Genomic DNA, 19,948 nt, shown 5'->3' with positions numbered 1-19,948 from the left:
TTCCAAGCTGGTGAATGTTTCCAGATCTTCATGTTTAAACAGCAAGCCATAGTTAAACTTTTTAACTTCTTTCCTAACAGATATTTGCAGTATGGACTCAGTGATACATTATTTTCTTCCAACTATACTTCAGACATCATCTTACATGTGGTGGCTAAGGATATTGGGCAGCGTATAGCCTGGGAATTTGTTACAGAAAATTGGCCTCTTCTAAGTGAAAGGTATGGAAAACAGCTGCCTTTGGGTTCCCTTTATTTCTGAGGCTCTTTGGCTTTTTCCTCCATCTTTAGGTTCAAGCTGTAAAACCCAAGTGTAGATTTTCCTTCTAGATAAGGCTTTTTTGTAATGACCCATGTGATTCCTTAAGTGCACAGACCAGAGGATTCAGCTCTCATTAGGGCTTAATGTCAAAAAGAGCTCATATCAGACACAGAATGCTTAAAAAATGAGTCTGTTCATGATCGTCTCAGTGCTTGTTAGGTGTTCAACTTCCTGGAAAATCTGACTCTGTTTACCTAACTAAATGGTGAGCTTCCTCAAGGCTCCCAGTTGTGAGACAGTGAAAGCCAAAAATCTGTCTCTTGGAGTAACCTTAAGATGTGCTTTGTGACAACTGGTAGGGGGAATGAGTAAGCATGATAGAGGTGGAGGTATGACTGATGTGTCTCTTATTACTAGCAACTGCGCACACTGTTGTGCCTCCTTCTTGCAGTCCAGGTAGTATTTCACACTGAACAGAATGAACTTTCCAAACAGGAATAGCTGCAGTCTCCTAGTGGTTTGTAAGAGTAGGAGGGTGCATGGCCCAAATACTGTGTTGACTGGCCATGAAGAGGGATGGTTTCAGGAGCGGATAAAAGGAGAAGGCAAAGTGATGATGGACAGCTAGAGCCAGGAGAATCAGTAAGAGGTTTGAACATGAATGGATCTGAAGGAATAGTGATGGACTAGGATCAGCCTCGTCACTGGGAGTGTAGCATTAGACTTCACAGATGAAACGATCATCACCCTGAGTTTTGCCCACTACATGTTTACCTAGACTTTCTGTAATATGATGCAAGGCAATGCAGGCTTTCTTTAGGCGAGTGGGGAAGCTTTCTAGTTCATCTTTTTTACTGAATAAATAACAAGGTACATCTGTTGGTGCACAGTCAGTCAGACAATTCTGCAGGTAGCAGAAAAATGCACTGCTTGGCAAATCCCAGAAGAGTAGGCCCCCATATACTCTAGAAATGGGATTATCCACTAGCATTTCCTAAGCACAAATGTAAAATCCATCAGGAGTAAGACTGTAACCTCTCTTCCAAAGAGAGTAAGGCAATATGGGATAGGAGTATGCAGGGTTGCAAGGACTAACTATAGCATTAATCCCTGGCTTATGGCCTAGCCCACCTCCATTCTACCTGCACTGCTGCAGGTGAGCTTGCATCGGGCTATCTGGCTGGAGCAAAGCAAGCATCTTTAACGTTTGTTCCAAGAACTCCCTCTGTCTCCTAGGCAGTGGTGAAAAGGAGTGTGGCTGTAACACCATGCGTTCCTACTATCCTTGGGGGTAGAGGTGTCCCTCAGGAGCCATTAGTGGCAGCATAACCAAAACCAGCCACTTGGGAGCATTCAGTTGTGTATTTGAAGTGTATTTGTATTGCTAATTCTAGTAAAGGCAAGTTGCAGCAGGTTTGTGCCAGACTACTTTGTTCCCTTATGGAACTTTTCTGCGCTTTATACTGGCGAGACCCCTTATTTTCAAACTAAGAGAATCGTGTGGGTGTTAGCTTTATATGCTATCCTCAAAATACCAACAGAAACACCACATTGTTAGAAGCATTATTTCTTAGCCTTTCTAGTTAGGTTTAGCTGTATGGGCTGACACAGGTTACCCCTTTTAGGCAAAGAAGGTGATTCACGTTACCAAAGCAGAAATACTGAAACTTACAAAGAAACAAAAATGATGGGTAATTAGTGTGCTTCCTCCTGCTCAAATGTCTAAACTGAACTCTAATGATGTTTCTTTAATAGGGGAAAAAGAGTACCCAATTGCAAACTTCAGGTTAGAGGGTATTTCCAGTGTGATAAACACTGGGAATATTTTCAAAGGAGATGAAAAGTAGCTTATTTGCTAATATGCTGATGGGAAGGATCTTTGTCTCACTTTTACAGATGTGGGAAGCAATTATTACATGATGTATTAAAAGTAATGGGAAGATTTGTCAATACAGATGTACAGATCCAAGAGGTAAGTTAGTAACGTAGAACTAATTTCAACTTTATTGTCAATTTGTGAATACAGATTTTTAAATCTCTTGTGTCTTAAAGAAATCGGGGAATGTACTATATAATGTTGCTGTGATGAGGCATTCAGAAAAGTTATGCTTTCTCATCTGAGAAACAAATGTATGAATGTGAACTCGCAGCTCTGCAGTCATGTGTGCGTGCAGCTGGTTAAGTATGGTGTGAAAGCGCGCTTTTGAGCAGGAATGCACCTTGTCCTGCTCCTTGTGGTTGCAGCATATGAGACTACCTGCCCATGTGCTGGACAGATGGTGTGCACATGTGTGATACATCACTTATGGCAGCCCCGATGAGCCCATAAACAATACTTTCTAATTGGGCTGCTGTACATCTGGAAAATGAGGATGTGTTTTGGGAAAAATACTGAAGGGTGGAAATATGTGATTGGTGGCTGTAGCCTCTCTTTAGCTTATTCCCCACAGTAATGCACATCTTAGTGGCTGTGGCAAATGGATGACCATTGCTGCTTGTTTCATTCTCTTACTCTTTTCTCTCCAGTCCAAGTCTCAGCAGATTCTTTCCCAATGTATTCCTTTATTTTCTTAGCAGCTCAGCTTTTGTGCTGTCTGCATTTGATCCACGTGTCTGTGCCAGCTTTGAGCTGCTGGGATCTGTCATAGCCCAAAAAATTTTGCTTCTGTTCTTTGGCTGTTGGTTGATGCATGCATAAAGCAAGTAGCCGGGAAGGGATGGTTAATGAGGACAGCAATTCAGAGAGTTAGCTCCTAAAATCAAATTTTTCTGGAGCGTGCATGCACAGTTTTTCATGTCATGTCATGTTCTTTACTGAGAAGTCAACTCCCTATGATGGCAAAGCAATTGCCCAGTGCCATCCTTTCAGTTAATCTTCAGGCTTGGGAGGGAGTCTCAAAAAATATCAGCAAAGCTGCCTCATTTTTGTCTTTAAAATCTGTCCATAGAGATCACCTTTGCCATGAAGAAAACTTGCCAAAAGTTAGGCTGCTGGCATGTTAGGGTAGCTAGTTATCATGCTGACATCTATCTCACTTTTCTCACTATTTCATTTCCCTTCTCCCCCCGCTCCCTGCCAGCGGTGTGCATTTCTTTGCTGTTCTTCAGTCTTCTTTTGTCTTCTGCTTGTTAGATTGCTGGGAGAGATTTACTGTTCTGTGATTATAGAATAGGCAGCACAAGAGGGTGCTGATACCCAACTAGTCCTAGACAGTGTGTAGTACTGCTAGTACTAGTGAAGTTGGCTGCATTTGGAAGGATTTGCAGAGGGATGGCAAAAAGGCATATTCCTTGCGTGCAGGCTCCTTTAAGGGTTTGGTTCTTGGAAGTGCAGATTGCTTGCCCCTTGAAAAAGCTGGGCTTTCAAACTTTTTTTGTCATTTTTCAAAATGGAGCCTTCGACACTGGAGTGGGCCAGTATATTGGTGAATTGAAACATTCTGGCCCCTGGGAAATGGTGGTAAAACTCCTGCTGAATTCATGGAAACCAGAATCCCGTCTTCAATGTAATCTTTAAGCTTGCCCCTACCCACTCTTTGCTCCCTGAAATCTCCACCTTTTCTACATACTTCTCTTTAAAGTATGTAGAAAGCCTCTGTCAGATGATGCATAGTTGTTTACTCTGCTCCAAGTAAAACTGCACAAACTAACCTCATGTATTTATTTTTTCAGTTGCAAGTTTTTTATAATATGACACTGGAAGAGGATGAGAGGGTGGCTACCGCTGTACTACTGAAGTCTGCAAAATTTGAAAATATAAAAAGGAGAGAACATCTAACTAAAATTGCTGACTGGTTACAGAAAAATGTAGATGATTGACTTGAGGAAACAATTTCCAGTATATTTTAGTGCAATTCACTAGCATTTTAGTATTCATTTAAAGATTTAATTAAAGATAAAGCTCACTTTTATGAGTTCTGTGGTTGTCATCCCAATTGGAAAGTCTAGCTAAACCAATTCATAATGAAAGATTCATCAAAAAAAATGAGATATATTTTCATATTATATCAGACTTAATTTCCTACTGGATGATTTGTTAGTTGGGATATGTTGCTAATAATAACCTAAAATACAGATACAATCTAAAATCTTTGGGGTTTTTTTTTTGAATATCAGTATAAAGGGTGTGGTACAAGGTTGTGGCAAAAACACAAGAGGAAGCTAGAAAAGTTAAAGTTTTATGTTCTGTTTTGCTTCTGATTTTTATTGTGACCTTGGGCAAGTCATTTAATGTCCGTCTCAACTTCTGTGTTTGTAAAATGAGAAGGGGATAATAATTTAGAGCAGTGCTGTGCAACAAACTTGCGAATGTCTTCTGAGTTGTGGAGAGGAAGGGACTAAAGAAACCTCAAAGTTTAATTGTAACAAATGAATGCCTTGTCATTTAAATGCTTTATCTTTCCTTAGTGAATCTGCATGGGTTTGTACTGAATGTGTCTACAGTCACATTTTTGTTTGATTAGGCATGTGCTTTTGAAGAGACCCTCCCACTTGTCTCCATTTAACATGCTTTGGGTCCTGTCCCAGAGCAGCCGTGGGTGTATGAACTGGATTCTTTTTGGAAGAAGTTAACCCAGGAGATGAACTCCTGAGGCACATCTAATATGCTCCACCATCCGATGGTTATTCTGTCTGTGGGACTAGAGTGCAGTTAATCTAAACTAACACCTCTGAAATGTGTTAAGTCTTCGTTATCATGTGTTTCGATTCTTACTGTGCTGATCTGCTCACTAACGTAGACATACGTTTAGTCATCTTGCTTACAAGGTGTTTTGGAGATGACAGACAGAATTCAGGCCATTAGAATTAGCAAAATATATTGGCTTGTGATTGAAGAAATACAGCCTTCTCAGTCTATGCAGTTTATTCATTTGTGTGGTAAAAGTTTCACAACCAAAATACTGTACTCGTGCTCTGGTTAACATAAAAAACAATGTTATATGGGAGCCCAGGAAACCAAAGAAGTTAAATGCCACACTGTGAGGAGACAAGGAATAAAAAACAGACCAATATACAATGTTTCAAAATCAGACTTGTCAATGTAAAGAACTTTATTGGCATCCCCTAAGTACATTTAAGGAAGGTATTGCCATGTTGGCTGCAATAAATCTCCTTTGCTCCCCAGTGGTGCACAGGGGAGTTGTTTGAAGCTACTGGAGGATCCCTTTAGCATATGGGAATTACCAACTGATGGAGCCAGGTTTGTGCTGGAATCCTTTGATCTCTTTGGCTCTTGATGCAGTTAAGGGTAGTGCCAGAGAAAATTTTGTGCAGTTTTGAGGGTCTTCATCAAGCTGATTCAGACAGCAGAGCAAGTCAGCTAGGCTAGGATGAGTTGGGGGGTGGGGGGGGAGGTTGTCTCAGTGTTTCCAGTGACTCCCATCAGTCTGTCACTGGCTCCAAATGGCTCATCAGATAGACTAAGCAAAGCTTTAGAAAGTCACTGTTGCAGGATCTATGTACTGATCTTCCCATTGCAACATTCTAGCCCTAAGCCCAGCATGTCCAAAACATTTCCTTCCCAACCACTAGTTACCACTCTTCCTTTTCTCATTATTCTTTCTTTTTCTTCTTTTTACTGAACAAAAATTGTAATTAACATTGCCAATATCTAAATAACTACTAAAATTTTAAATAAGAAAATATTTTCAGATGGCTGCTTCTGACTAGTGCATGCCTTTTGACTGGCTTTCCGTATTCTTGAGTGTAGCTGAATAGTTTTCATGGCAGAAGCGAATGGTGAAGGTGACTTGTACACAAGCTGCCTGAATAGGAGTAGATCTGAATCTCTCATTCTTCCATTGTTCCCACATTTATACTTGTTGGCTTACAGCAGCGATAGCTGTGCAATGGCAGTTCTTTGTGCTGTTGAGTGCAAGTTGAATATAGAGGGTTGGAGAGGGAGAAATGGGAGATGCAGCAAGGGAAAGGGGGCTGGGAGGGAGGAATCCAGAGTAATCTGAGAAAGCTGCTTTATTGCTAAGGGAGTTGGGCTGAAAGGAAGTTCATTGAAAAGTATGAAGTTGACAGGACTTTAGGAAATGAGCTTTTGGAGTACTTATACAGACCATGAGGTGTTACAGGGCATGTAATTGTGAGGGTGAGTGTGCTAGGGTAATTTCAGTGAGAGGAGGTGACACTGATGGGCAGGATTGATTCAGTAGGCCCTGAGGGGGAAAAATCTAGATATAAAATGATGAAAAAAGGCCTGCTGTTTAGTGCAAGTCCTATTCTCTGCCCTGAAAGTGAAAAGTGACACTTCTCTGCCTTTATAGCATTCATGAAAGACCAGGAGCCCTGGGGGAGTTGGCAGGGACAGGGAAGAGGTCATGGAGTGGAAGAGGTCATGGAGTGGAAGAAGGAGGGGAGATGGAGACCTGACAGAAGAGTTGGGACTGGAGCATGGAAAGAGGTGAGAGGCCCAGGGGTCCAAAGGAGAGAGAGTATGGGGAAGGAAGTGTGGGAAGCTGCAGGAGCAAGGGAAGATCCAAAGAGAATGAGGTAAACAGGGAGATGTTCAGGCTCTTCTTGCATGTGTTGCTTGCTCTGCTAAGTGCTTTGGTGACTGAATCCTACTAACTCCAAGAGCTCAGGATCAGGAGGACTTCCTTGCCCCAAAGGAACTAGCCATGAGTTATTTTGAAGGATTATACTGTGTTCTTTTAAAGTCTGTGGTGTTTGTCCAGAAAGATCTGGATCCCTGTTGCTGGCAAAACAGTCTTAACTTGGAGCATCTTACTTAATTTATTGCCAATCAAGGCAAACTTTTACGTGCTAATTCTAGTATTGAGAAAAGAAATAAAGAAAACAAACAGGGAAATGTCTTTCTTTTCCTTTCCCCACATTCAGCTTCAGTCTAACACCTCTCCTCCCCCCTTGCTAGTCTCAGCTCCCCTTGTTTTCACCACTCATCACACTCGGTCCCTCGCAGTCCTCTGGTGAGGCAATGAGTGGTGCGGAGGTGGCAGTCGTGTGTGTGATCGTTTCTGTGTGCTGCTTCTTGCTTCTTACGTGGGGTGCCCTTGCCTCAGCGTGGGTCACTGGTGGGCCGCAGTCCCTCAGGGGTGTCCCTGCCCTGGCGTGGGCCAGCCATGTCCCAGTGCCTCCTTCTCGAGCCGTGTCCCCAGCAACATCACCTTCCACACCTCTTCTCTGTGTTCTCCTGCCCCTCGTGGGTGCTGCTCTCTCTGAAATACATTTGAGCAGTGGCACCACATGTTCCCCTGACTGGTTGAAGTTTTGGCACGTGGTGGGTTGCTTTCATCTGTTTCAAAGCGTCTGGATCAGGCTGCGATCGGCACAGGGCAGTTCGTGGCCTCCTCCCCTGGCTCCCTGCCACTCCCAACCGGCTGGGTGTGCCCAGGACTTTCTCTTGGAGAGTCTCCGCTGCAGCTGCCTCTCAGTGCACAGCTTCCAGCTTTTCTCCAGACACTAGTGTTTGCTTGTCCCTCCCACAACCCCCCACTCTTCTGGCCAGTTCCCAGGGAGCTGGGCTGCAAGCAGCCCGAAGACAAACTCCAGAGCTGCTTGGGTCAAGATTCAAGAGAGCTGGCCAGCCGCAGCTGACCTCCGCGGCTGACGCTCAGGCTGAGCGCTGGCTGCGTCCCCTTTGTCCCCGCCATGCCGAGGGGCTGGAGGCGCGGGGGCCTCCTGGGATGGGACGGCGCTGGTGTGTGAGTGCGGACGTGGCAGCCTGCTGCAGGTGCGGGTTGTCGAGGTGCGTGCCCAGCGCTGCGCAGCCATGCAGATGGTAGCGAACAAAAAGGGAAAAGTCACCGGCACATCCCCTGGCCCAGAGGCAGAGAGGCTCTTCCAGAGCAAGGAAAAAGAGGCACCTTTTTGGTGCCATTTTCTGTGATTCTCAGATCTTTTTGGTGCTGTTTTCTGTGATCGTGGCAGATGTGGTGTTCAGTGAGGGAAGGATGTGAGAGGGGAAACTGCCGGGGTGCAGAGCGCATTGCCCACCTGGCGCTTGGCCATTGCTGGCCAGAGCTGCGGTGAAGGCAGCGGCAAGTAAGGGCTGCCGCTCCTCGCCCTTGGGAGTCACGAGCCTGGCCTTCACCTGAACCGCCAGCTTGGCTTCCCGGCTTGACCCCAGCCCCAAGGACCTGTTTGCCAATGGATTAAGAACATTAAGAACATCTCTTCCGCTGCCCATTTTGTAATGGCTGCAGGATGCTGCTGAGCACGCTGCGCAGCAAAGCATATTAAGGCATATGAGGATATTCACTGATGCAGTATCGACCCCATTATGTGCTCCTGCTTTACTGAGGAACTACCAGCAGCAATGAGAGTGCTTCCAATCCATTGCAATTTTTTATTGCCATTTAATTTAATAGTGGAGGAAATATGCACTGAGAAAACATCACAGTGAAATTAATAGTTCAATTTATCTATGCAGTAAAGTCTGTAAAATGTGATTGTGTTCACCTCGCCTATGATATACTTGTGTAATACTCCTAACTCCAGGGTGATATAATAGAAAGCTGGTTATACATCAGATATTATGTTCACATCATAGCTCTTAGTCTGGGAAAGAAGGAATAATATCCCATGTTCTACAGAAAACAAACAATGGATGTCTCTAAACTTAACTGAGTGCTGTAAACCCACTGTCTGCTCTCACCGAAATGGTGCCGACCCCTTGCACAGGGGACATTCCCAAGGACCTTCACTGGTCCTTGGGAAGGGAGAGAAGAGCTGAGCGAGCGGGCTGGCCTATGGAAGACCTTGCAACATCCCAAAGATCAGTCTCATCCAGAACCTGTTGGGATACAGCTGTATGAACAACAAATCTGTAGCAAAGCAACCAACTTGATACTGGAAGATGACCAGGAACCCTTCTACTTAGAATCTGGATATCTTTAATTGTTTCTCTATGTCTTTTTTTTTATTCACAGGGACATTTGTATCACGTCTCCCAAGGCGCACAGTCATATGCTCATGGAGGGAAAGACTTGGCCCTGTAGGAATTGCTAGGAGTTTCGTCACCGGTATCAATCTCCCAGGATGTCACCTAAGATCTTAATTTATGTGTATGTCTTCACTTACTCCTAGGCCAACACCCACACAGTAAAAATAACTCTGAGTAGATTGCAGGCTGCTAGTTATCATGTATGTCATGATAGATAAATATCATAACTCATACACAAAGAGAAAGTTTGGAAAAAGTTCAGATTTATGTGTGTGTAACTATTAACAGAATGGAAGAGACCAAACTGAAGAAAAGGAGAGATTACGCATAAGGCAGTTCAATTGTAATTTTTGCATTTGTAGAGTTATTAATTCCTGTTTTCTCTGTTATATAGAATATGGAGAAATCAGAAGAATATGGGAAAATATAAAGCAGAATAAAACAAACAAGTTGTATTTTTCTGTTTGTTTCTTGCTCTTGTAGGAGTACCTTAGAGATTTTGTAATTTTTTTTCCCTTGAGGGATTTCTGTTTTATTTTTCTCAACAAAGAAAACAGTCTGTGGAATATAATGACTGTATGTGTAACTGCATTTAAATCACCTAGGTAAAGTCTACTGCTAAAATGTTAATCAACATTTGGTTTTAAAAATGTTTGGGGGAAAAGAAAGCAATATAGTAAATAATAAATTTACTTGCCCTCAGACTGTTGTGAAATTCCTCAGAGAATGGATGGATTCAACTGATGAAGACAAAAAAGTGTGTTGGACCATTTGTCTAAGCACAACAGAAGAACTCATAAGACTTGACAATTTTGGATGTTTGTTAGGATTTAGTTTTGTTCTAGGAAAGAGTAATGAAAGCCATCAGTGACTGCAGCATGCTGGGAATTCACGTGTGAAAGTATCAGGAGAAGCCTGACTTGCCTCCACTGGCGTATCTGGTAATCCCAAAAGGCAGAAAGCTGAACTGAGGTCGTGATGTTGTTTTAGCCATTGGGGAACATATTTATTTGATCACTTTTGGCTGTTGGAGATGGCAAACAAAATCAAAAAGATCTCGTCTGAAGTGGTAATATATTCCCTTCATACATCCATGTTCTAAAAAAATGTTCATTCTTTTCTAAAATGCAATAGTCATTACAGTTTTATTGTTTACTTATCCTTTAAAAAAAGAGGTCTGAGAACTACTTTTGGTCTGTGGACGTACAACAGATGCAGGTAATAAATGAGGACTCTCATCTCAGTTTATATTGTTTCCTCTACTTCCACCCTTTGTGCTAAGTAAAATGATTTTTAAAAGCCACAGCTAAGGAGACAAGTGCGAGGTCCTTTAAGACAGATACCTGGCACCGTCTTCAGCCTGTCTCTCTGGGGAGCACTATTTCGATGATTTGTCTTCTGTTTCAGTCACTCTGGGGCTGACGTCATACTCCCGGTATCAGAGGAATTGCGCAGCGGTAAGTCTAGAGCCATCAGTCTTTGCTGTGCCAGCCTGTTTCTTTGGTAAGTACAATTTAAAATTCTGGGGAACCTTCCTGCTCTTTTATAGTGTGATCTGAACTGAACGTATCCCCTGCAGAGCCGCGGGGGTTTCAGAAGGTGGGTCTGGCAGGCCTCTTCTACCTGTTGCATGATAGATGCCCATGATTTTATAATTATCTTGGAGTTCAGCTGAAGGAGCCCTCATTTCCAGCCATGGCAGAAGTGCTCTTGGCGTGGGAAGGAAAAAAGCTCACAAGGATTTGTATTATTTTACTGGGAGATGCCGAGCCATTGCTCTGTCACTAGTTGCACGGGATCTCTGGGAAAACTGGCCGAGTTGCAAGAGACAAGACCTATGTTTTGATCTGCTCTGTGTTTCCCTGCTGTCCCCAAGGCTGTCTTCTAGACACACGTCTACATTTGGGACTACGAGAGAGATACGCTAGTTGGTAGGTGCCCCCTCCACATCTTTACAGCTCACTCCACAGTGGAGACTGAGGAAGATGAATTTATTCTCATTCTTAATTAGGCTAGCACCAGATTTCCTACAGATTTCAGGGTGTGTAGGTGAGCGTGTCCCCACCCTGCCTGCCGATCTCTGAGCCCATGGAGAGCTCTGCAGAACTAGACTAGGGTTACTGTCAAAATGGCTCGGTCTAACCCCTGTGTGCATGGGGGGCTCAGAGCCACAGGGAGAGCATCTTGCATTGCTCTGGTGAAGGTGATGAACGTGTTTACGTATCTGAGACAGAGGGGTCCACTGGGGTGAACAAATATAACTAGTAAACAGCATGCATTTGCTCTGGCAAGCTCTGTAGAGATACCAGTATTAGGCTGCTGTGGTCAAGCAGCCTGAAGCATCAGGAATGCTGGTCACCAGATTTTATATCCACTGAAGTATTTAGACAGCGCAAATTGCAAAGCTCATAAATACAAATAATAAATTCTTGAAAGAGCAGATATGAAAAAAATATTTCCCCTATGAAAATCATAAACAAACGTAGTTCCTGCCAACTTCCAACATCTTCTGAAACTGCTCTCTGAACAGAAACATCTGTATCTTGGATAAATCCAAGTCTCTCTTAATGCAACACATTGTTGTACTAATTTGCTTCCTCCCTTCATCTGCTTTTAGCCTTGTTAGCCCTGCCAAGGGTCTGTGCTGAAATTGCCATTTCCTAGAAAGATGCTCACAGTGGGACCCTAAGCTGTGGCTGATCACCTCCAAGAAGTACTTGCTCCATTCAAAAGATGTGGGAGAGCACAGCTTTTGCGGGAGGGAGAGTGCGACTGATGGCTCCCTTCTAAAGGTTTCGGAGCAGAAATCTGTATGGAGGTGACTAGTGCTTGAATGCATCGGCTTTGGGTTGATCACTACAGCCAGACAGGATAGATCCAAAGCATCCACAGCAGCAGGATAAACACTGCTTCGAGACCACGATTCCCTTCCTTTAGATAATTCAGTTTTGCAGAGTTGAGAGTGGATGTCTGAGTCTCATAGCCTCCCTCTTTCCCCTGCCTCCCTTTCAGAGGATGCCATGGAGGAAAATCAGTCTGGTGAGCATCACCAGCTTCCAAACTCTGCACAGTTCTCTAGTCCCACCATGCCTGATTTTTTAATATCTTTCCTAGAGAGTAAAACCTAACACTCTGGTTTTAGAATATATGTGGAGACAGAAAAGCATTGTATTTTCTGTGGAGAATATTTTCAATGAGGTGAAAGAGCAGTTGAAGTATGTCTCCATGTGGAATGAGTTGCTGGCTGGTTCCTCTTAGGCCAAGATTGTAGAAGTGGCTTCTGATTTTGGATGTTTAGCTCCTAATAACTGCAAGGACCTGGTTTTCAAAGGGGTCAAATGTTTGCAACACCGGAAGACACTGGGGGAATTCTGCATGCTTTCACTGGTAGTTGCTGATGGCTGTCCTGCTCTAGACCCCCGCACAGTTTAATAATTAGGAGGGGATAATGCTCGTGCATACTCATAGAGTGCTTTGACAACCTCGGATGCATGATTGCGCTTAAGAGGAGATGTAGGAAGCAAATCCTTATCAGGACTCCAACTTGAGTGTAAATGAAGGGCAATGTTCATTTTGGCTGGAGCAGTGGCCTTCACTTTTGTTTTATTTCTGGATCTTTATCAAATTTTCAGTGGGGAAGCAATCTTTGGTACAGCAGATGCTTATTGGCTGGTAATAGCCTCCTTTTTCTCATCTCGAGAAGTGGTCCCTGGGCTATCTGGGGTCCACAGAGCACAGACTGAAACTGCTGCTCCGGAGCGCCCTGCTGTGAACAGTACCCGGAGTCTCAGTCATTCTTGGTATTGCTGAAAAGGAGAAAGGGAAACTCTGAAAGCAGGCTGAGGGCTCTTCTCCCCTCTCTTGCAAAGTCTCCCCTCTCGTCACTACCAGGTCACTGCTTGAGCCCCTTCTCATCTCTAACCCAGCTTCGGCTGCTGCTCTGTGGAGGGGAGCTGCCCTGGAGGTGCCTAGAGCCGGAGGAGCTCCTCTCCTGCAGCTCCCTTCTCCTTGCAAGGGGCACCTGCTCTGAGGCACAGTGGAGAAGCAAAGTGCATCCACCTAAGCAGTCCTAAAACAGCTCTTCTCAGGGACAGGGTTTGGGCAATAATCCTAATGTGGAGAGTAGCCATTGCAGTGCCTTTTGGGGACGACAGGAGAGACTGGCCAGCACCTGGGGGAAGGGTTCGAGGAGCTCAAAAGCAAAAGGCTTGAACTTCCCCTGCGCCGTCTGGACTTGAAATCTGAGGCCCTGGAGCAGCCTATACTATATGGACTGGTATCTTAGTAGCTTCCAAAGATGAGTAAAATGGAGTAGCTAACATCCGTGGTGTACAGTTCTCCCCCACCGTTTCTGTGTGACGGAGAGAGAAGGAATGGGGAGAGGTGACGGATGGCAGTTGCAGGGCGGCCTCGCAGAGCCCACGGCTTTCCTGGGGCGTTTCGTTAGCAGAGTGAGGGCTGCACTCCTTGAAGCGGAAATGTTCACAGCGATAAGGACCGAGATTTAAAAGCCAGGTCTGAAGTCTTCAGAAGCAAAATTGTGGATCTGCGTGGAATAGGCCAGCTGCCGTAGACCTAACTGACACTCGCTTTGGGTATCTATGAAAATATCCAAAATGATGGTCCACCACCACAGCGATTTTTTTTCCCCTCGTTATTGGAGACTTACCAGAAGACCTGTAGCTAGGACAACAGTGGCACCTAGTGGTAAGCGACGTGACCCCCCCCCCCCGCCCCCCACGCGTGCCGCAGTCCCCCTCGCCCCGGGCGTCCCCGAGGAAAACCCCGCTGCTCCCGCTCGCCCCACGGGCGCTGCTGCGGGCGGAGGGGAGCGCGCGTCTTCCAAGCGACCCTGCTGCGCTGCCTTCACCTAGGAGTTTTTCTGAGTTCTGCTGAATGGCGAACGATAGAGTGGCTTTGGTGATACAGCTGTTGCTTTATATGTTACCTATTTTATTTCAATACAGTTTTAAAACAGAGGCTGATGTTGAGCCACATTTTGTTCTGCAATCACAGTGGATTAAGAGTATTTAAAAGCCTAGTGTGGACACCACCTACTCATCCTAAAACCTAAGACATCTGTGGGTCTCACACGTCCATGTATGTCTAACACATCTGTATGTATATATTTCATTAGGATGTTGAAATGAGTGATCATTCGGAAGAAAACTGGAAGAAAAGCAATTCTGCCCAGGAAACATCTGCAGAAAGAAATGCCTCTCCTCCTAAGGACTGCTCAATAACACAAAAACAATTGGTATGACATCTCAGGTACCATTTTATTGATCAAGACCCTTGCCATTGCCTTCAATTTCTTCCATATTTATTAAAAAAAAAGAGCTGGAGGCAATAGGGAAATACCAGTGATAACAAACAGGGAAGAGAGCCATGTTTGCAGTGCAGGAATTTGGAGGGCTAAGAGCACTTCAGAGTCCAAATGAGACAGGATGGGGGACCCCCAGGGTCACAGAGCAGCTGGGGTTGTGAGGGACCTCTGGAGATCACCTGGCCCAACCCCCACAATAGATGAGTGCTCTTGGAGGGACGGTGGCTATCTCTTAAGCCTTGTTTAAAATCTGACAGGTGACCCTTGTGTTAACCATTTAACCCTCCATAGCTTATTATTTGTTTCCAACCTGAAACTACATAATTTAAGATTAAGTGCAGTGATGAGGCTGAAAACTATTTTATACAAAAAAAAATCTACTCCACACCCAAAAGCAGAAATGTCTGAATACTGCAGGTATTGCAGGATGAAATTGCCCTTCAGGTTTTCAGGAGGATACAGGTGAAGATACACAGCATCAGCCACCTGCTGTCAAGTGCATATATATGTTTCAAAGTCACCACACCAGCAGATTTGATTGAGCTCCCACTGCTTTCGCCATGAGGAGCCACCAAGGCACTCCCTCGGTTGCGAAAAAATCACCAGGGCTTCGGAAAGCAATGACACCCGCCAGGGAAGCTGGCAGGTGGCAATTCATCTCGTTAACCTAAAAGGAGAAAAGATCAATTTATACACATTTGTGCCTTTGCACAACGAATGACAAGTGGAGGTACAATGTCCACAGTCATTGTCCAAACAAAAACTCTTTGACATAATGTCTGTGTTCGTTTGCATTGACTTTGGACATGACCGACAATGCACATGGGTTGTGTGGAGAGGCAGTACACAAAGACCCTGAGGAACAAGAGCTGATGATTTTTTCAACCCCTAAAACTAATCAGCACTTTTATCTAATCGTAAATATGAATCCCGTAAAATACGCAAGAAAAAACTTCCTCCTATTTCTCAGAAGCTGTGCAATTATTGAAAAGGTGTTTGGCTTGGCTTTCTGGCTTTCTCCTGTGCTTCTCTCACACTCCTCATTTCTGTGACTGCTTCCTTCCCACACCAGTTGCTCATCCAGACCTTCTCCTTGTCCCCAGATTGTTTGGACAAAGCTGGGCCATGGGCACCTGAGGGAATAGGCACAGAGAAGGGTTCAGAGGGCTAATCAAGCTGCGATCAGTATAGTTATAGCACTCATTTTTACATTATGGATAAAATTGAAGAAAAAATACATGATTTCTGCTACAGGACAACCTTCAAACTCCATGCCACTGTAACAGAGTGAGAATCTGTATTGAGTCCTGGCTGTTCCCTCTTCTCTTGGGCTGCAAATTTGGTCAGCGGTATAGTCAATTAACAGCTAGACAAGCAAACATTTTAAACAATGTGATTCCTAATTTAGGTTGGGTTTTGTCTCACCTTCCTACCTGTGTTGTTTGAAGTTATTAAGAATATTAATTTCCAAATTGGCATTTGGAAGCCTGCAAGGGCATTTAGCAGCTAATAAATACTCAGTCTAACTATAATGTTTATAACTTTGCTCTTCTCTTTTTTATTTATAGCAACAAATAGAGAAACAACTAAAATGCTTAGCCTTTCAAAATCCAGGACCCCAGGTAGCTGACTTCAATCCTGAAGCTAGAGAGCAGAAGAAGAAAGCACGCATGTCACAGATGAACCAGGATTTTTTTTATAAGCCCAAGTAAGATGTGCTAATTTATTACATGGTTTACTTTTTAAAAATTGCTGTTATGCTGTTTACTGAAGATATATGAAATGAATAAAAGCATTAATATTTTTTTCAGAGAGATTACTTATTAGATGTGAAAGCTGTGCTGGGGAAAATAAGCTTTCTCGGTGTGATTTAAAGGAATTCTGACTTCTTTGGTGGACACGTTTTTAATAACAGTGCCTGTTGCAATTAGGATCTAATGCTGGTATTTCATTATGTTGAAAGGGTGTTGCAGTGGAAATACTTGTTCCTGAACAGATGTTTTTTCCACATTAGTTCTATTTAGTCTTTGAACACATTGGAGTGGTCTCTGAGAATCGGTTTTTTTTTTCTCTCTCCTGCAGAATCACAAAGAAGTATGACAAACACGGCAGGCTGCTCTGTAATAATGTCGATTTGTGTGACTGCCTGGAGAAGAACTGCCTGGGTTGCTTCTATCCTTGCCCCAAATGCAATTCCAACAAATGTGGACCAGAATGTCGCTGCAGTAGGAAATGGGTTTATGATACAATTGAGACTGAGGCTGGGGATGTGATCAGCATGTTGCCATTTATTGTCCCTGACTGATGTTGTTCGGATGTTTTTTGCATCTGAGCAAAGTTCTTCTTTCTTCTAATTTTATTAAAATAATCTTGACTTCATGAATTCACCCTAGTGAAGTGCCTCCAGTGGTGCTCGTGCTTCTTTACCACTGCTACTCAGCACATATTAATCTTCTCCGTTAGGCACGAGTATGTATTTCATTCTTCCTACTCCTTGCCAGGATTCCTGAGGCTCCTAGACAGTTCCTCCTAAATCTTGACTTTTTAAAAGAGAGGTTGTCTGGACTGCTGTGGGCAAGCAATTTTCTCACACTGGGAAGCTGAACCAAATTACTTGGATTCAGCTTTCTCTTGCTAATTTATTTGCCTGTGCATTTACTCAGACGTGTGACTTTGCTACCCTTTTGTGAACACTTGTCTAAGCATCTCTCCCTTCTGACACGTTCATGCCTTGTCTATATGAGGCAGGGCACTTTTGAGATAACACTGTCCTTTAGACCGTGCTTTGAAACTAAGTCACCACTTTTCAGTTCCCCCAGGAAAGGAGAGTGGAAACTGCTCTCCAATTCTTGCCCATTGCGCAGTGCTACAAGACCGAAACCAACATGTTCAGTCAGCAAGTTTTTCAGCATATTGTGCACTCGCCTTGATGAGCTGTTATAGTTCAGGCTAGAGGTAAACAGATTGCACTTTTTTGCCACTGGATAGAAGCCTCTTCAGTTCCAGGAGCTTCCTCCTTACCACGAGACGTGGCAGGTTTGAAATATCACAAGTTACACTCTATCATCTCATGAGGTAGCTCTTCTTGTTCACCATGGGCACTCTGTGTCTCCTCTCGCACCTTTTTGGAAAAGTGAGGGTCCCTCTGGCCCCCGAAGGGGAGAAGGCTGCAAGTTGCTGCAGACCACCTCCAGGAGCGTGACACTAGGTGGGAATCCAGGCCCCAGGGCTTGCTGGGTCTTCTCTGTGCCATAGACTCACTCTGAACTTGAAAGAACCAGTAGCTCTTCAAGAAATAAAATAAATTTACATGGAAAAGAAGGCGGGGAGCCTTCCCTTGAAATAACCTCAAGATCTGAAATGGGCAGGTTTGAATTAGCTTTACTTTCTGCCCACTCACAGGCAAAGAATGAACAGTTTCTCAAGTGGATTCCTCTGGATAAGGCTGTATGTTAAATCTTTGAGTAACGTGATGTAGTGAGGACACCTGCGGGAGACCTGGCGAGGAGTCAGTGACTGGCAGAGCACCTGACAGCAGGCCCAGTGTGTGAAACCACGCACTGACCAAGTTCCCATCGGAACCAGGCAGGCATATTCTGTTTTGTCTGCGGTGTCTAGCTGCTTCCCGGGCAGTAGTTTCTCAGGGTTAGCACGACTAAGATAAGGAAATAGCTCTAGTAGATTTAAGGGGGCCCTTACAACCCATGGAGGGGAGTCCCCCCTGGGCATTCATCCTGTGCCTCCAGCAGCCTCCCATTGGCAACCCCTCCTTGCGGTTCCTGGGGCTCCCCGTGCAGTTCGCAGTGCAAGTCCTTTACTAAACCTATCCTCTTTAACCCCTTATGAACCTTGAGTGTCTCTCTCTGCCGGTATCCGACCCTCTCTTGCCCACCTTGTGGTCACATGCAATTAAACCCAGGTTGGTGTAAATCTAGAATCCCATTATTAAATTCATTGTTTAGTGTTACTTTGTGTTTTTTAGCATGGATTTTGACCCCATCACAATCATAGCCAAAAGCAGAGAGCAGGAGAGCTCCATCACTGACACACTTATTGCAGCTTTGAAAATAAAGCTGAAAACCCAGCAGTGAGAGCCAGGACAAGGATATTGAAACCATGAGCGTGCTGCAGAGGCAGTTCTGCTGTGGTTTGAGAACAGCTCCTCACTGCTCCGGACAATGATCCTGCCAACTTGGCTCTTAATTTCAAATGAGCAGCTGACAGCACACAAGAAGTCCTATTAGGGCAGCTACTCACAAAAAAACAAGACCAATGTCACAAGTATTGATAGTGAAACTTGCTGCTACATATATGTGTGTAGAAATAACAACAGAGTACCCTTGTCTGATAGCTTTTGTTAGGCAATTACATAATGCCATACGGGAGGACTTTTGCAGGTGATTTTTAAATAAAATCACTACCAGAGAAAGCTGAGAAGATTTCTTAGCCTCTTATGAAATTGTCCAGTCTTGAGATAACATTAGATCATCTCTTTACCTCATAAGATATCAGTCTAAACAGAGTACGTTTTTGCCTTTGGAATAAGGTGGCTTTAGAAAGCTAACATTTAAAATGATTAAGGGCAAGCAGCTCAATGAACTGTTCCACAAGGTCTGTCACTTTTTCTTCTCTCTCTCTCCCAAATTATACAGGTTAAACAGTGTGTGACACTGTCAGTTTACTCAGCCTATCTGTTCCTCCTCCACCTGGCTGCTTTGCTGATAGTCACCAGTGATTCCCACTGTGGCTTAAGGAAAGATGAAAACGCAGGTACATATTAAAGTATAGACTAGCTAAGATACCATCTGCCAATCTCTTGCCTAAAAATGGATTCAATTTGTTTAATTTGAATTCACTGTGCCCTCCACTTTTACCCCTTTGTCTTAAAATCCATGCATATCTGGAAGGAGACATTCACCTTCTGCTTTATTAAATACTACATTTTTACTTTATTACTGCAAGGAAATCAGTCTTTCATGAATGAACAATGTGTGTCTGTATGACTTTTGTGCAGATGAAGATGGTTTTTCCCACCCTAACCTCCCATTTGCCTGGGCCTTGTCCTGTTGAGATCCATTTGATTTCAAAGACTCAGCTAAACAACTTCGGCTGTGTATGAATTTGTAAGCCAAAGAGAAAGAATACCTGAGGCTTTATCAGATAGGTTAAGCAAGAGACTGGGAGTTTTGAATAAGGCCTAGATATTTCAGGCATAAGCTTAGACCACTAAATAAATCCTCCTGGGTTAACATGAACTTTTGCATATTGGGTTGGGGCCACTCAGTCCCACCGCATCATCTAGAGAAAAATGAATCCAAACTGTTATTGAACTTAATACTATATGTCAACATCTGTTGAGGTGAGAACTCTGTAGTTAATATTTGCCAATATCTGCGATCCATACAAACACAGAAAGACATAAAAAAAGAGAAATAATATACTTTGAA

General features: G+C 43.9%; 2 protein-coding genes across 3 annotated transcripts in view; both read left to right on the top strand.

Moving 5' to 3' along the window:
• LVRN (laeverin) overlaps positions 1-9,609 on the top strand; it is a 46,738-nt gene extending 37,129 nt beyond the window's left edge. The window contains exons 18-20 of one of the 2 annotated variants that reach the window (XM_064502862.1): positions 81-221; positions 2,158-2,233; positions 9,162-9,609. In XM_064502862.1, the coding sequence (XP_064358932.1) occupies positions 81-221; positions 2,158-2,233; positions 9,162-9,230 (286 nt within the window). In that variant the 3' untranslated portion in view covers positions 9,231-9,609. Of the gene's footprint in view, positions 1-80; positions 222-2,157; positions 2,234-3,933; positions 4,621-9,161 lie in introns of those variants that run through there. The other variant, XM_064502861.1, reaches the window with a different exon arrangement.
• A 189-nt stretch (positions 9,610-9,798) lies between these two features.
• On the top strand, positions 9,799-16,877 carry ARL14EPL (ADP ribosylation factor like GTPase 14 effector protein like). The gene is made up of 4 exons (XM_064502863.1): positions 9,799-13,882; positions 14,313-14,432; positions 16,070-16,209; positions 16,584-16,877. The coding sequence occupies exons 2-4, from the start codon at positions 14,322-14,324 to the stop codon at positions 16,804-16,806; spliced, it is 474 nt and encodes a 157-aa protein (XP_064358933.1). The 5' UTR covers positions 9,799-13,882; positions 14,313-14,321; the 3' UTR covers positions 16,807-16,877.
• The last annotated feature ends 3,071 nt before the right edge of the window (positions 16,878-19,948 follow it).

This window comes from Dromaius novaehollandiae, chromosome Z (genome assembly GCF_036370855.1).
Source record: "Dromaius novaehollandiae isolate bDroNov1 chromosome Z, bDroNov1.hap1, whole genome shotgun sequence".
NCBI lineage: Eukaryota > Metazoa > Chordata > Aves > Casuariiformes > Dromaiidae > Dromaius > Dromaius novaehollandiae.
Note: the sequence above shows the minus strand (reverse complement) of the source record. Positions and strands in the feature narration are given on the sequence as shown.

Coding starts and splice junctions, on each gene's coding strand:
- ARL14EPL (XM_064502863.1), top strand. CDS start 14,322: ATGAGTGATCATTCGGAAGAAAACTGGAAGAAAAGCAATTCTGCCCAG. Junction 14,433..16,069: donor CAATAACACAAAAACAATTG/GTATGACATCTC, acceptor TTTTATTTATAG/CAACAAATAGAGAAACAACT. Junction 16,210..16,583: donor GATTTTTTTTATAAGCCCAA/GTAAGATGTGCT, acceptor TCTCTCCTGCAG/AATCACAAAGAAGTATGACA.